This window comes from Sebastes umbrosus, unplaced genomic scaffold (assembly GCF_015220745.1).
Source record: "Sebastes umbrosus isolate fSebUmb1 unplaced genomic scaffold, fSebUmb1.pri scaffold_172_arrow_ctg1, whole genome shotgun sequence".
In the NCBI taxonomy this organism is placed as follows: Eukaryota; Metazoa; Chordata; class Actinopteri; order Perciformes; family Sebastidae; genus Sebastes; species Sebastes umbrosus.
The window spans coordinates 30918-48336 of record NW_023618486.1 but is presented as its reverse complement, the minus strand read 5'-3'; the positions used below and the strand labels follow the sequence as shown (position 1 = coordinate 48336).

At 38.6% G+C, this 17419-nt stretch overlaps 1 protein-coding gene across 1 annotated transcript; it reads right to left on the bottom strand.

Annotated features, from left to right (window-relative positions):
• Nucleotides 1-213: 213 nt before the first annotated feature.
• LOC119484361 (E3 ubiquitin-protein ligase LRSAM1-like) lies at nt 214-15520 on the bottom strand. Its single transcript, XM_037763153.1, is given in 26 exon segments — nt 214-2692; nt 2918-3141; nt 3869-3935; nt 4193-4324; nt 4399-4497; nt 4712-4807; nt 6206-6286; nt 6816-6890; nt 7163-7250; nt 7398-7497; nt 8278-8348; nt 8919-8963; nt 9072-9211; nt 9567-9661; nt 9664-9688; nt 9913-9942; nt 10069-10178; nt 10262-10352; nt 10447-10568; nt 10644-10728; nt 10823-10891; nt 11199-11276; nt 11434-11478; nt 12257-12313; nt 12714-12907; nt 15462-15520. Coding segments are annotated over 25 exon segments (2220 nt in total). The 5' UTR covers nt 12786-12907; nt 15462-15520; the 3' UTR covers nt 214-2569.
• Between the last annotated feature and the right edge of the window lie 1899 nt (nt 15521-17419).

Genomic DNA, 17419 nt, shown 5'->3' with positions numbered 1-17419 from the left:
AATTTTCCTGTTTTGTTTTATTTGTAGTTAAGTTGGCAGTGTTTGTCTTTGTTACACTTTTGTTTCTAAAATGGTTTGATCACCCTTTATATATGTTCCCTTTGTCACTTTCAGTTTATGTTAAGTTAGCATAGCCTGAGTTATGTTCTGTTTAGTTGACCTATTTTATGGGCAAAGAACTACATTGCTAATTTTGTTAATATGTTAGTTTCATTTTTGGTTCAATAAAACCATATTTTTTTTAAAAACCTGTGACTCCTCATGCCTAGCAGCTCGGTCCCTCACACTCAACATCACATATTTCAGTACATTTCCAGATGTTGCTGCCTGTGTATGAGCAGTGCAACACAAAGTGTTAATATTGACCAAAAGGTGAGTACAGGAAAACACATATATATTTTATATCACATTGTTTGTTGACATGAAATGTCTGATTTGTATAGAAGTGAAATCTCTCTCTCACACACACACACTACATTTACATGTAAAGATATTTCCTGAAACATGCTGGGATGTCGAAGTTAAGAGCACTTGAAAGCGTACAATAGATTAGTGATGGCGACCAACAGGTGATGTGTCGTTAGTTCATACATATGCACCATTTATAGCAATTCAAATAAGAGCGGGATCAAAAAGATAGGACAGAGACAAGTGAGAAAGAAACTAAAGTGAGGTCCAAGACTGGATTATAATCCAGGTAAGCAGGCGTCTGCCCAGGGACCCCAGACCCATAAGAGTCCCCAAAAAGGCTCAGCTGGACTCTCTGGCAAATGGGTTGCAGTCATTTGATTGACTTTGTTTGGAGAAATAGGAATATATGCACGACTGATTGCACAATCCCAACTGGCATGATAAGGTTATAAGTGTCAAAATGTAGTTTTAAAAGGGTACTCCACCAATTTAGCATTGCAATTTCAAAAGAAAAGAAGAGTCAACATCAGCAGAGGCTGAGAAATACTGACTTTTATGGGGTGTCCAGACCGCCAGTGTGAGCAGCGCAGTGATCTTTTGACTGTATATTGACATACCAGCTGCATTACTACAGTTTTAATGTCTGTATCTGTAGAAAAAAAGTAAAGATTTATTTTTAAATCAACCCTTCCTGCTTCTGTTTCAAAATAAAAGCCCTCATTTATTTTTTTCTGTGGTAAGAATTCCTTAATTTGTTAACACAAGGCTTTTATTCTGAAATATGTGCAGGACAGTGTTGTAGAAAATGCAGTGACTTGCACGGCTCCATGAACGAATAAAGTACCGGGTTTTAATTGTCGATTATTACTATTATTTACATATTACCACGCGTTTCTTAACCTTTATCTGTCTAAGATAAATATAAATTACATTTATAATGAAATTAAATGGCCATTATGAAAGGAAAACTCTATGTAGAAAGAAAGAGCTGGCAGCAGCAGAAACGCTACCGGTGTGGACAACCCACACGTGGGATACACAGCAATTCAGCAAGGCAGCCGTCACGCGGACAGTCTGGACAGGCCTTTAGTCTTTAGCATGGGACAAGCTCCAAAATCACTGGATCTTACATTTCCCTTAAAGCAGCTCAATAGCGTCTTTAATTAGTTGGGTAAACGCCCATGTTGTTAAAACTCCATACCCCTCTTTATAATGTAGACTTCCTGTTAAAAAAAAAAAAATCACAGAACACATTATACAACTGTACAGGATGAGTAGTACTCACAACTAAAACTAAACTTTAACAACTGAGTTCCCCTTTGGGATCTTCATTATCTCATTGTGCTTACATGGTGCACATTTATACATGTCTGTGTTTCAGATTACCACACAGCAAACCTGGGCCATGTAATAGAGAATTATAGTAATATAACATAGAGGGAGAGGGAGGAACTGGGGCTGTTAACACGGGTTCAGCACCTCATTTTTGACCTGGGCAGAAATTAGTTTCCTCTCAAATTGTCTTGATATGCATTGATATAAAATTCATCCATATTAACACTTGATAAAATGATTCCAGCAGGCACAGAGGGACCTGGACGAGGAGGGAAAGAAGCCTCTGGCAGTGAGGGCGAGACGAGGTGTGTAATGGATTGAAGAGCAACAAAGATGACGTTGCATAAAAGCAAAAACAATCAATAGAATATGTTTTGTTAACTTATATAAATGTTGGACAGGTACTAGTTGACAACACGAACAAATGATATTATTTAAAAAAAAAAAAAAAAAGAGATTTCCAGAAAAAGGCACACATCAAGTGAGAAACTATAATAAGGCAAAGAACAGTCAGTCAGTGAGTGGTGGAGTCCACTTGGCTCTAAACAATAATGCAAGAAAATAAAATAAAATGTATCAAGTTTAAGAGAACATCAAAATAAAACAGGCCAGTGATAAAACCATTAAAAATAATTCTGTTCAGACTTGCTTCAGCATATACATCACGAAGTACTGTTTGCTTAATACAGGAAAGTGACTCAGCTCTTCGAAAACCCGCCAAAAGCTTTTCTATCCATGATAAGATCGACTTACAGCAGCTTTATGATCATGCATAAATAAAGAGAGATGCAGTCGGTGACGGAGTGGCACAGTGCAGTTGGTCCTAGCTGTGGTAGAGGCGTATGTGCTGGGATATGTTGCTACGACACAGAGGGCAGGTCTGCAGAGCGTCGCTGCAGACCTGACAACAGCACACGTGACCACATGGCAGGAAGATGACCTGAGACTGGAGAGAGGGACAGACGAGACACAATCAGTCGTCTCGGGTTTCATATTTGCACTTCATCAGTCAGTAAATCAAGATTTCAGAAACACAATTTTACAGAGAGAGTTTTAAAGCAGCGACTTTCACCTGTAAACAATGTTGATATGAAACAACAATAACAAGTGTAGTATTTTTATCACCGAGACTGATTACTTCCTGGTTTTGCTGAGTTGTTTTTTTTCTTACCACGGTCTCCATGCAGACCACACACTCTGAGGTCCCTGGTCCATCCACAGGGCTGGGGGCTGAGGGGGTGACTGGGGTCCCCGGGGTGAGTGGTGGGCTGGGCATCTGGAAGGTTGAGGTGCCGGGAAGCGACAGAGGGGAGCAAGGTGCTGGAGCTGTGGGGGCAACTTCTACCTCTTCATCCTGCTGGACATCCTTACAAGCTCCTGGTGGGGGAGGAGATACTGGCGGGGGAGGAGATAGTGAGTGAACAACAGCAGCCTGATAGGTTGTCTTTTCATTAACTTCCCATGAGTTTCAATGTCCTACACATCGTCCTCATCCTTTAAGTAGGTTGAAAAATATGTTTTTGGTATTTAAACATTAATCCATTTGTAGAATTTAGTTGAAATCTTTAACAAAAGCTCTCACTTTTCCTTCTTGTAATTCAGTTCTGAATTTAATGGGTTTAATTTTCCATTATTTATGTATTTATTTTTAATTTTAGTTATTAATGTTTGCATTTATTTTTTATTAATCTATTTTTATTTATTTATTGTTTTTTTGCATTTGTTTGTATTAATTTTATATTAATTTTTAAATATAAGTATTTATTTTTTTCATTTGTTTATGTATGAATGCATTTACCCCTTATTTATGAAAAATATATTTTTGCTATTTAAACATAATTTTTTTGCTATTTAAACATTAATCCACATTAAACATTGAACAAAAACTGAACATTATGAGCTTCATAATGTCCATGTTGATTAGTTTCAGCTTTTGATAGCTGTTCCTCTTTGTTGATGCTGTTTGACATGCTGCATGTTATTATGATTGTTGAGACTTCATTTTTTGTGACCAGTGTGAGCAAACATGATTTTTTTCTTGCTCTGAAAACACACACACACATACACACCATGTTCACTACAATTGTATAATATATAGAGATGTAGGGTGTGTGTAATTTACCTTCAGGGTAGCGTTCCCGAGCCCAGTTCAGAAGAGCTTTCTGGATTCCTATTTCATTAATTCCAAGCTGAAAACAGAGAAATGAACAAAGCTGATTATTAAGTAGTTGGCTGACATAGTATCACATTTTAAGTGGAGTAGTGGAATATAGTTTTTGTGCAGTAGCTCAAGCCTACACTTCTGTAAAGTGGCAACTTTGTGTTGATAGCTGATGTTGAAACTGAGTGCTACAGGATGTGGTGAAAAATCTCCATTTGAAAGATCAAAGTGTTTGACTGACAGTACTGTGTTAGTAATGTGTTAGTAATGATGTTAGAGACAGACCTTCTTGAGGTCAGAGGAGTTCATGTGGCGAAGGGCCTCAATTGTCACTCGATGATGAGCCAGGACGGGCAGGTAGTGCTGAGCTGACAGTCTGCATAACAAGTTGACCAACTCTTTCTCCACGCCCGCTTCCTGCAATAAGATACAGTTTAACAACAGCACAGTTTGGTTTTCAGATGTTTCCGCATGTCTGCTCTGTACCGTACCTGCATGCGCAGTGACAGGGGCTTGGCATCCAACAGTCTCTGGTACTGGATCATCCAGTAGTTCTGCTGGTTGGACGCAGACTTCAGCTCCATCTCCGTCTGGAAAACACAAAGCGATCGCTGGTCTCATTTAACCACTCCAGAGTGAGAAAGAAAACATGATGTGTGTAAATGACTAACAGAGGGCAAATGTGAGCAATCTCTGCCTCAACAATAGCACCATTTTTTTTAACTTGTTACACAATTGCTTGACACTGAAAGAGAAGAGAAATTCCCAGCGATGTCCACTGAGGTCAAAGCAGCTGTTCCTCACCAGAACCTGCCGCAGCTCCTGCTCTCTCTGGTCTCTCTGCTTCAGCAGCTGCTGCAACAAATCACTGAGAGCTGTTCTCTGCTCCACCAGAACCTCCTGCACACACACACAGAAGGTAGGGTGACAATACACACTCATCAGTAAATACAATTGAAAGACTGAAAATAAAACCAGCCTGGCTCTGATATGATCAATATAATGATTATTATCACTCAATCTAAATTAAGTGTTTAATATCCTTTTACTTCTGATTATTTTCTTGAACCATAACCCTCTGAGACACACAATAGACCCACTTTTTTAGGGGAGTACAGGGGGTCTTTAGGGAGAGATAGCAGGTCAACAGTAGATGTCACATAGAAGTGATGTACATCATCTGAAGCTGGGAACCTAAAGATTAATTTATGTCGAGTTGTTCTAGTTATAAATCTGTAATAAACATGAATAAATTAATTAATTATTCTAAATTAATTGTGAAAGGGTAAAAGGGCTTAGAACATTGGGATCAACGTATATGATTTCCATCCCCATGCTCTATTGTGTCTCATAAGTTGTTGTAACATTTTTTGGGTTGATACCATTTGTTACACAGATGTGGTGTTAATTTAACCATTTTTTACCACTCGAGAATTAATAAAAATGATCAATAATCCCTCAAATATACCACATTAAGACACCAAGACCTCGAGGAACACCATAGAAAAAGCCATGCTGTGATTTGGTATCAAAAACTTTTGACATTTGCATTCTTCGGCGATTGGATGGCGAGCACTTCTGTTCTGTAAATTAGAATTAAGCTAGGAAAGCTGAATGCTCTAGGTCTATAGTTTGTGACTGTAAAGTTTCATGAGGCTGTGATTATCCTAGAGGTCACCACAGGTCATTTTATACAGTGAGGTCAAGTTTAAAAAAATGGTCTCACTACAATGAAATGTCTACTATGGGGACTAACATCATCACACATGAATACAGTTGGGCTCATTGGATCCACAAGTCTCAGCTTTACGGTGATACCCAATTTATGTAATTCCAAGACTGTTTAGGGACCCCAGTATGCAGAAATATTCAAATACACCATTTTAGAATAAGCGAAAATAACACATTTATGCATGTGATTATCATAAAGTGGGCATGTCTGTAGAGGGGAGACTCGTGGGTACCCATAGAACCCATTTTCATTCACATATTTTCAGGTCAGAGGTCAAAATTTAGCCCAACTTTGAAGCGTTATTTAGCCTCCTTCCTGACAAGATATCATGACATGGTTGGTACCAATGGATTCCTCTGTCTAAAACTGAACCTACTACAGCGTCTGAAAGAGTAAAGTCGGTCAGGATCGCGGGTCTCAGAGGGTTAATGTGTACAATGATAAATTGTTGCCATGGAGCAATGACATGAAAATAGCCATAAGAAATGATATACTAATCAACAGGAAAAAGGAAAAAAAAAATCAAGTAAATGTAAAAGGCAATGACAGAAGGCGGTGACACCCACCTGCAGGTTCTCCGCATCCAGATTGCGTCTTTTAATCTCCAATTTAGTCAGCTGCTTTAATTCACCTTCTATGAGCTTGATCTGGGGACAGTGGAGAAGCAAACATGAAGCTAGCAGGGAGAAGGGACATGCTGCTGAATGCAAAGTCAAGATGAAAACCTTGATGAAATGATTTTCTGTCTTTAGGTAATATTAAACAAGGTTTCATGGGTGGCTGACTGGTAACCAAAAAGTTTAAAAAAAATTACTTAATAAGTATGAGTAAGAATGAGTTAGCTATGAATGACATGACAAAACAGGAAAAAGAAATGACAATAATGCCTGGTGTCCGCAGTCTGTATTTTCATCGTTACCAGCGTTATTCTGTCTCTTCTGACAGCCGGGGAGAAAAGCAAGTGTGTGACCACTTACATCTCCGTATCAGTGACCTAAACAGTTGTTAAACAGCAAACCTGTGGGTTCCTCACTCTACATCAGTGACCTAAACAGTCTAAAACAGATCTAAAAGCAACATTCGCCAAAAAGCAAGTCATTTGCATCCCTGAGAGTAAAAAAACCCCCAGAGACAAGTGACAGGTTTGACCCTCACTCCACCCATCTCCACACAGACCTGGTTGCGGATGTAGCCGTGGACAGCATCCTTCTGCAGCTGCAGGGCCTGGAACGCTGCTTTCTGCATCTCCTCCTGCGGAGAACAATCAGAGGACATGACGCTAAAACTGGTCAACTTTATCCCAAGTCAACTTTCAATGCATTCTGGCTGATACATGCAGCTGTTTCCCAACCCACTATTAGTCCCTAAGCTTTGTCTGTCTGGTTACTGTTGTCCCATGCGTGTTTTTGTTGTCTGGCTGCTGCTCATAAAGTGTGATTTTGATTCACACTGAGTTAGATTTCTCCACCAGGCTCTCATGAAACTGGTGACAACTACAGAGGACACATCCAGGCACAACGTACCTCCTGTAAGATGTGGGCGATGGCTTTAGATTTGTCCAACACTTGGAGGGACAGCATCTTATCAAACCTCCTGTCCATACTCTCCATACTGTTATAAGACAAAGGGAGAAAGAGAGAGACCACACACTGAGTTTACTGTTTTCACTCACAGCTTAAGATTTGTTAGCTCAATGCAAGTTGGCAATGTTAAAATCCATCTGCTCAGATCTGGTGTCTGTGCGTGTGCATGTTTAACCTTCTGTAGGCCTCAGACACCATGCTCTGTCTGCGGAAGTCACTGGCCTCCTGGAGGAGGCTCATAACACAGCCGTCTGACAGCATCTTCTGCATGGCCACTAAAAACACATGGAGAGGGGATAGGATTTAGAGGAAAAGAAGATTTGTTGTGAGGGAATGAATGCTGAATGAAAAGTGCTGAATGAAATGAACAGCATACCATACTACAGCTTTAATAGGGTTCAAAACATACAACTTTTCCAGAGATTGGTGTGGGATGCAAGGCCATGAGGTCGTTAAAATCTACAAGGTTTATCCCCTCAGGAGCATGAATGTGCTCAGCAATTTTCATGACAATCTGCTTATGAGATATCTCATGTGCAAGGTTGACATTACACCCTGATGGTGGCACCGGAGAAAAACTAAAAGGGTTCAACCTCTGGGGGGCATGAATGTACACAGTAAACCTTTCCTGAGTGAATTTTGTACCAACAGTAGTGCAAGATTAAAGATCGAGGGGTTCACAAAAATGATCAGGAATCATCATCATCATCTGAGGACCAGGAATTTTCGCAGCATATTTCATGGCAATTGGAAAATAATTGTCAAGATATCTTGCTCTGGACCAAAGTGTTGGATGGCCAGATGTTTCCCCCCCCCAAGAGAAATTGAATGTTTTACACTAGCAGCTCATTAACTGCTCCATATAGTTTATTGTAAATATGTAAATTAATAGAAATACTTGGAGCTCTTTACATGCTTCTTTTGCCTGTTTTATGAAAGTTACAATAGATCACTGGCAAAATAAAGTTTCCATTGTTTATGAAAAACCGGGGTACTCCAGCCATGACTCTGTGCAGAACAATATAAAGGTAAAGTACATCAGAGAAGCTGCTTACCTGCCACCTCCCTCTTCCTTAGTGAATTGGCTTCTTCCTGTGTGATGGCAGTCAGATGCTCCATACGGATCCTGAGGGGAATAGTAATGCTCTGCTGACTTTTTACAGTAACCATGGGTGTAGCTTTCAAAACTTAAAGGTGCTATATACGGGATTAAGAGCATTAATAGATCATCAACAACTATTGTCTATGTAAAGATATAGAGGAGTAATGTCTACCTGAGCAGAGAATGAAGTTTCTCTCTCTTTAGGAGTCACTTTACGGCCAGTAGGGACCACACGAATGATTACAGTGAACCACAACATTTTCAAAGTACTTATGACATGTGAGTATTGAAATCTGAACCTCTCCTTTAAACTAATTTTACAGAATAGATTTTCTTAATAATATTTTTAATTTATTTTTCCACTATTGTATGCTGTTTCAAGGTTTTGTTTTCTTATAGGGAGTAAGGCCTCCTGTGTTCTGTCATCGTGATAATTTTCCTTCTTCCGGAGAGCATCTGGAAAGTGCTATATAAATAGGTTCAGTCTGGTAAGTGGAAAACAATCGGGTGAGTGCTGCCATGTGTTGGAGAGCCTCATATCTCTCTGCTGTAATAGATCAGCAGATTATGGATCAGTGGTCTGTGTACACTCACCGATCTTCCTCCATGGCTTGAAGAAACTCTGCACTTTTTTTCTGCCTGGAGAGATAAAAAATAAATATATTACAGTTAGCATTAAGTAACACACGCCAACTCCTCACAACAAAACAAACAGTACATCACGTAGCCTGTTCCTTCAGGTCCTACCTGTTTTTATCCATCAGCATGTTGCTGATGCGACTGCTGATGCCGTCTTCAGCTTGTCGGACTTTCTCCAGCACCACCAACCTCTCGGCCTCCTGAGCCCTCTGCTGCTGGCTGACCCCCAGCTCCAGACGCTCCTGCGCCTAAACATCAGATAGATTATACACCTTTTAATTTGTTTTACTGTGTGTCAGACAAAATAAGCAACTTGAAAGCACAATGTTGTACTCGGTTGACTTGATATGATCATTTTATATTGTTTTTAGATCAGATAAAATAGATCAATCTATAATGAAAACTGTACAATGAACTCTATAATGGAGCAATGCCAAAATGTCCCCTCAGCTCGCTGTTAATATCTTGAAAGACAACATAGTTTGCAGTTTCAAAACAACAACAATGAGCTGGGAGGATTATCCAAATTAGATAACAACGACATACAAAGACATAGCTCCATTGAAGAATCAACAAAATGCATATTTATCGATGAGCACGTACCAGTCGGACTGAGTTGAGGATGTTTTCCTTGCGGGAGGTGTTCATGAGGATGAGCTGGGTGTGCTCTTTTTTCTTCTCTTCATTGTGGAACTCAAGGCCAGCTTCGCCTGCTGCTTCTGCTCCTGAAGGACGGAGGGACAAGTCAGAGGGCCCTGTTAAAAACATCTATAGCACATGGTCTAAAAGCAAAACAGTAAAGTTACAGACCTCAAAACCAAAACAATGGAGCTGAGGGGAACTGCAGAATTGGGTTTGTCATTAGGAGTGTCCCCTTTCACAGTACAATGAAATGTGTGCAATAGAGACAGGCTGAATCTAACATGAAAGTGACAGTGGAGTCCCGTACCTTTCTCTTCTCAAAGTCGCTGAATTTGTTCTGCAAAAGAAAGCCAGGAAAGATTGTAAGAGACTTCCAACCGAAATGACGGAGCCAGGTGAAAAGCACTACGTAGTCATAAAAGTGACTTTCTTGTCATGTGTGTTTGTGCGTCACCTACTGTACCTGCCATGACTCCTCCAAGCCATCAAAACAGTCAGAGGCCTGCTTGCCACAATCGTTCTCCAGCACCGGCAGGAGATACTGGGATGGGGGGCAGTACTCCTCTCCCATCTCTGAAAAGAAAACCAAGAAATCCAACATTATTCTCTTATACAGTCTAATACATTGATGTGAGTACTATAAAGTAAACCATCACCGGCGCATAGGAAGCGTTGGATGCTCTCGGTGCCCTCTGCACACACAGACGCAGGCGGGTAAGTCATCATGGCAGCATCAAGCGTAAAGCTCTGTCACAGCACACACACAGGCTTTGTTTAAAACCATATCTATGTTTTTAGCCTTCTTGTATTCCTGTAAGTTTGAATCACGAGACACACACACCTCTAGGGTGCGGATGAAGACCATATCTTTGGGGAGCTGGATGATGTTGTTGTCACTCACGTCCAGGGTACGCAGGCTGCTCAAAGAACCAACCGAGGATGGCAGCTCACTGAGACAGTTACCTATACAGATACACAGTGATGTAAGAAAACATAACCAATTCCTCTCATGCATGGGAGGAACAGGAAGCATCATACCCTTCAAATTGAGCGTCTGCAGAAGCCGCAGATCCCCGATGCATTCAGGCAGGACCTTTATGCGGTTCTTCTCCACGTTCAGAATCTGACAGGACACAGAATGGAAACACGCAGATGATGAGTAGCATTCATTCATCACTCATTTCCTCTGTATCAGGAGGAATTCGGAATGGCTTTACCTGCAGTGACGTCAGCTTCCCAATGTCTTCTGGGAGTGAAGTGAGCTTGTTCTCATGCAGATCCAAAACCTTTAGAAGCAGAAAGATTCAGTAACGCCTGAGTTTAGGCTTCTAGCAGAAAAGAATCTGGTCTTTTGTTAAACCATCATAAATATTTCATCGTCAGATGGGACACTTGCTCACAGGTTGACTATCAGAAAACCTAGCCTTACACTGCTTTCTGTTGGAAATGGGCAGTGGAAAGAGAACTGTCAACTAGACCAAACTAGCCATCTTCACAAATGTCCAAAATGGACAACTGGTTTTAAAAATCATCGTAATATGCTTTTAACAGGCACTTCAATTTCCCATCATGCTTGTTTCTTGTTTATATTACCTTTAAAGTGGATAGAGAACTGATGTCACATCCTTTGGGCAGAAATGACCTCAGCTCATTTTTATGGAGGATAAGGACCTGAAGGAGAGCAACAGAGGACATGTCTGACTGCTCAGCCAGAGACACACACAAATACTGACACAGGGGTGTTTTATATACATTGGTGACACAGTATTTAATATATAAATATAATAGAAATTAAATGTACTAGTATGTCTTAATGTTGCATTCATACCTTCTTCTGTAGCACCTTGCAAATGGAAAAGATACTCGAGGGAACCTGTGGTAGAACAGACCATTGATGTCATCATCTGCAGTACTAATCACACACTAATTAATACAGAAGTTTACGAACAGATAGGGATCCACTGACACCGATACCGGATCGGATATTGGGCCAATACTGACTCAAATACCTGGATCGGGTATCGGTGACAATGGATCCGATCTATGAAAATTATATTCTATGTTAATACACATTATATACTGGAATATTAATTCCTGCTTAAATTTTGACCAACTTTTGCTGCATTAAAAAGTTTTACACTTGAATTGTAATCCCTGTTAATTTTGAACATTTTTTACCAAGTTACTGGTGCATGATTTATTATTTTAATAATAAATACAAATTCTGTTACTTTTGAAGAATTTATAACAAGTTGCTGGTGAATGATTTATTATTTTAATAATAAATAAAAATTCGATTAATTTTGAAGCTTTTTTACTAGGTTGCTGGTGTATGATTTATTATTTTAATAATAAATAAAAATTAAATTTGTATAAATAAAATAAAAAAAATAGTTTTACAATTAGGAAAGTAACGTTTAAGTCCAGCCTGACGTTGCCTGTTGTTGTTGTCCCCTCTAAGGGGTCCCTGGTCCCAAAAAGTTTGAGAACCCCTGCTGTAAGGGTATGAATAAAATCCCCAAAAATTCAACTATATAACTTAAGTAACTTAATAGTACCTTTAAGTTGTATTAAACCTGGCATTTCCACTTTTTGTCACAAATAGTCATCAGTGAAGCTTGCCTCCCACCTTTTGACAGTAACATACTCACCTCTGAGAGCTCACAAGCTGAGATGTCCAGGATGTCATCAGCACCTGCCTCCTTAGACTGAAGGACAAGGAATAACACTTAGTTTGTTTGGAATACACATTTGTTCTTTTATTTATTTTACCTTTATTTAACCAGGCAAGTAAATTAAGAACAAACTCTTATTTACAATGGCAGCCTGGCAAAAGGCAAAGCCTCTTGAGTGAAGGAGGTAGGGAGTGTAAAAAAGAATATCTAGAGTTAAAAAGACAGCACTGATATACATGACAAACATTACATAATATGACAACAAGCATTACATAAAAGAAATGCAGACAGGCACACAATCAACGGACAGTACCAGACAAACAGTACCAGGCATTACTGTAACAGAATACTGATTGACCGGGCCCTGGATAAGCAGCAGAAACCGAATAGATGGATGGATGGACATTTTCTAACATAAACACATTCTTCTTACCCGGCACATTTGATATTCCAGTCTCTTCTGGGAGTCCTCGCTGGGTTTCCTCTTTCTGAAGAACAGAGGCATCCTGAGTCCTGCCTGTCCGGCTGTCTCTCTGCCCGCTGGGTTTCCCTCCTGTCCCTCCACGACAACAAGAGCAGCTCCAGAGGACTAAGGGACAATTAGGAAGCACCGACAGTGCCCGCACACTGCAAAGTAAGAACACTTTGACTAATCAGATGAAGCAATACGGCTTGAAATTATATTAAAAGAACCCTTTAGAAGTTCCACAATATGCCATATGGTGACTGAAAACTATAATTAAATGACTGAATAATTTTTTCTCCACCAACTCCTGAGAAAAATATCTGGCTCTTTAGCTGCTAAATGCTCCGATATGTTCACCAGCTAGTCACTAACTTTGTCTGTCAGCTGTTACACTGGTAGTGTACAGTGCTGTTTAGCTGAAAACAGCTGCCTGCTATGTCTAGAAACAAAGTTAATGAGAGCAGTTTGAGGTAAATCCAAGACAAGTCTGGTGATAATTTATGTGGGTTTGTTACTATGAGAGACACCTTTACACTGAGTCAGGCTTTAAATTATGTAAATGTGTTGATTGCATACATACATTAAATATAATTGTGTTTACTTTCACTTTTTCCATTTTCTTAGCTCCATTATTTCACTGATGTGTTCTCAGATTTCCAAAGTGTTTTATGGCTAAGGTGTGGCATCTTTGCTGAAATAAAGACAACCTCTGCTATCATCATATTCCAGTATGTTTCAATCTGCTCTACTGGGGAAAAACATTGCGATAAATGTGCAAATCACATGTAGGCCAGCATTTATTAGTAGTAGTAAAAGCCAACCATTTGATTTGGGTGTACAGGGAGATGAATTATGAATAAGTACAGCAAAAAAACAATAAAAAAAAGCAACACTCCCAGGCAGAGGGTCTGAAATACAACCCTCTTGGACTTCTCCACTCAAAAATGGAGAGCGGACAAAACAAAAGAAATTGTCAAAGCACAAAAACACAAATCATGTGGTGAGATAATCTACTTGTAAAATCGTTTTACGATACAACCAATATAACCAGGACTGATGCAGAAAATCAAGTGGTTGGTGCTGGACTAGACTTCGAGTCAAAGTCCATCATTTTATTCTAAAACAAGTTAAGGCCATAGAGGCACATTTTTACTCCTAAGAGGTCACATGTTTCAATGGTATCCCTGACTATATGCAGGTCAGGAGCTATTATCATTTTAGACACTTTCCCCCTTATCTTATTAAAGATAAGAAAAAGGTAAAAACAAATGTGTGAGGACAATGGGATATAGATAAGTAATCAGGGTCTGAAATATATATTTTTGTATACTTGTACAGTAAATATGCATATGCACGAAAAGAGGCATGCGAATGCTGTAATACTTGTGGGTCATAACTCAGTTAACTCAGTGCTCTGGAGAACTGTAGGTCCTCCATCCTCATCCCTGACTATTTTTAACTTAGGAATTGCTAAAGGTCCCATATTGTAAAAAAGTGAAATTTTCATGTCTTTTATATAATAAAGCAGGTTCAAGTGCTATATAAATACTGTGAAAGTATCAAAACGCTCAATATACGGAGAAACACACAGCCCGTATTCAGAAGTTGTGCATTTGAAACAAGCCGTTAGGATTTCTGTCCATTTGTGATGTCACAAACATAATTTGTTTTAGACCATTTCACAGTTTTAAACGTAAACATTCTAAATGTGCCCCAGTTTATTTCCTTGTTGCAGTGTATGTGAATGACATCAGCTGACAAGAAGTAAACATGGACACAAACTGTTGCCTAGCAACGCAATTCCGTTGAAATGCAGGGGTAAATACAGGTATGTTCTGGCAGACAGTATGAGGAAAATAATGTGTTTTTTTTAACATTACAGCATGTAAACATGTTCTAGTAGAAACACAAAATACAAGTATGAACCTGAAAATGAGCACGATATTGGACCTTTAAGATAAGGAAAATCTATCTGACATGGTGCCACAGCCAACATTTACCCTGTATTTGTCAGGTGACAGGTGGCTAATTTCATTCCCTGTAAGTAAAATACACAGCTAGGACCAGGATATCTGAAAGTGAGAAGCTGAAAAACAACAACAACAAGCTTTTGTTTTCTTTTTGACAGGTTGAGGGGAGAAGAAGCAACCCAATTCAGTTACTACTACTGAGACACCATAACCACTCCTCTTGAGATACTCAACACACCACACACACACTTGTCTTTCTTGATATATTTACTGTACTGTTATTGTTGTTATTATATTTATCTTGTCCTAATTGCGTGTTATCCTTATTATGTAGTCATATTATTATTTATATTAACCTTGTCTCTAGGTGGAGGCTTCAGATGAGCCCAGTGTTTTTGTGTTGCCTCTTCCTGCACTGTATATTATTCATTTATTTTATTTGTTTTGATGTATAGTCTTAAATTGTGCAAAACAAATAAACAAATAAAAAACTGAACTGCCTTTATTTCCAGATTATAGGTAGAAGCTAGTAAAACTAGTTGGATGCTCTTCTTCATAGCAACCTCATGAGTATTAGCTCGCTGTACAGTCAGTATACTGTCAGCTAGCTTCACACAGACAACAGCTTAAGTTAGCTTCCCTATGACAACTTAACATTACACTAAGCTAACACGAGCTAACTAACACAACTAGCACGACAATAACTCAGAAACCCTAACTAACCAGAGTCAGATGTCATACTCACAGGTTGTATGGTGATGTTGTTGTTTCACTGCTCCTCTCTCTGCGGCTGTGTAACCTTATCTGTTAGCTGTTAGCTTAAAAACACAGTTAAAAGGGGGAGTTCCGGGCTAGAAGGTAGCCCTGAAATTGCGACATCTGATCTGAGATTTGCAACAACAACACCTCTCGCGAGACTCGCTGCCCGCTGATCAGTGGCTGACCTTAACAATCTCGCGAGAGTCTACCCAACTCACGGGTTCCCTTCTTCTACCCTACTTATTGTAATCATAACAATAATAGCTGCAGTTTATCTTCTTCTTTTGGTTATTAGCGGATTGCAGATGATGCATATCGCCCTCTACAGAACGGAGTGGGAATATAGTGACATCATTTTTCTATAAATATATATATATATATTTGCGTATATATATATATATATATATATATATAAATAAATATAATATATGTATATGATATATATATGAATATTATGTATAATATTCATATATATACATATTATATATATATATATATTATATATTATATATATATTTATATATATATATAATATTTATAGAAAAATTATGTATACATTACTTATGTCACTATATTCACACTCCGTTCTGTAGAGGGCAATAACAAATATCTATATGTATATATATATACTATATATATATAATTTTCTATTTTTTTGGGCCCGCCACCACCTTCCCTCTTTGGAGGACTAAATTTACTTTGTTTTCTTTTTTTTTCTTTTCAAATTAATAGCCAATGAAGGAAAAGAAATTGATAATACTAATAATAATCACAATCTTAGTCGAACTATATTATTTTAAATGATATTACTATATATCTGCACTCCCCCCAGCCTCCCCCCTTTTCTATTAACTTATTTGTTTATTTAATTTATTATTGTCACTTTCTTATTTTTGTACTAGTATTGTTTCTTTTTTTCTTCTTTTTTTTTAATTCTATTCTTTCCTTTTATTCTTTTTATTCTTATTCTTATTTCTTTTCTTAATTTTATTTCAATTTTGAATGTTGAAGTTGTTTTCTCTAGTGTACTTAGAGAGTTTGTCTCTAAGCTCAACTACTTAAAAAAAATGGTTTATAAACTATTGTAATTACGAAAAAAAAAAAAAAAAAGCAGGGGGAATATTTTCTATTTCATATGCAGATTCTGTATGACAATAAACTTGCATGCTAGCAGTTTGTCCACTAGAGGTCACACTCTGCCCATTTTGTGGGAATCACAGAGTGCAAAGTGGGAAACAACAATATGCCTGCATATGGTAATGATTACAATCTTCTTTTTTCTTAATGCTTTATGGTCATCTCAGCTGTTTGCAGCTGGATCACAGTCAGACTCACCTGTGCTTTATTTCTTGCCCGTTAACTAAACAGATGAGTTCCTCCAACCAAGTCTTCACAATATAAATCTATTCTAGTCAATAATACTAACCATTCAACCTCTGAGACTCCCCGAGCAGCACCATCCCAGACGATAAAACTCTGCTGTGTGTATTACAGACCTCTGCAGGTGATGTAGGACTGTGGTTCCGGCCATAGGCTTAGTTAGACCACAAGAGGCACACAGAGCGGACTATAAATAACCACATAATTAAAGGCGTTGACAGGGAACTCACATTGTGGTTAGAACAGTTTCCCCCTGAGCCCCTCTTTGGTTAAAAAAGTCTCACTGCACTGCAACCCTAAAATACTAGTAGGTATATCCTTAGAAGATGTGCATATGTATGCTTATTAATAGAGAATTTGTTAAAAACTTAATCTGACATCATGGCATCACGAGAATATGCTTTCATTGCTATTTAGACTAAACTAAAGACTTTGGTCTTATTATACTTAGTGGGCCTTCAATAGACGTAGTAGGGGCAACAAAGCATGAAAAATCTACAGTATACCACTTGTGCTTTAACACATCCATCACATTAATTCATTTAATTATGTTTTGGTCACTTG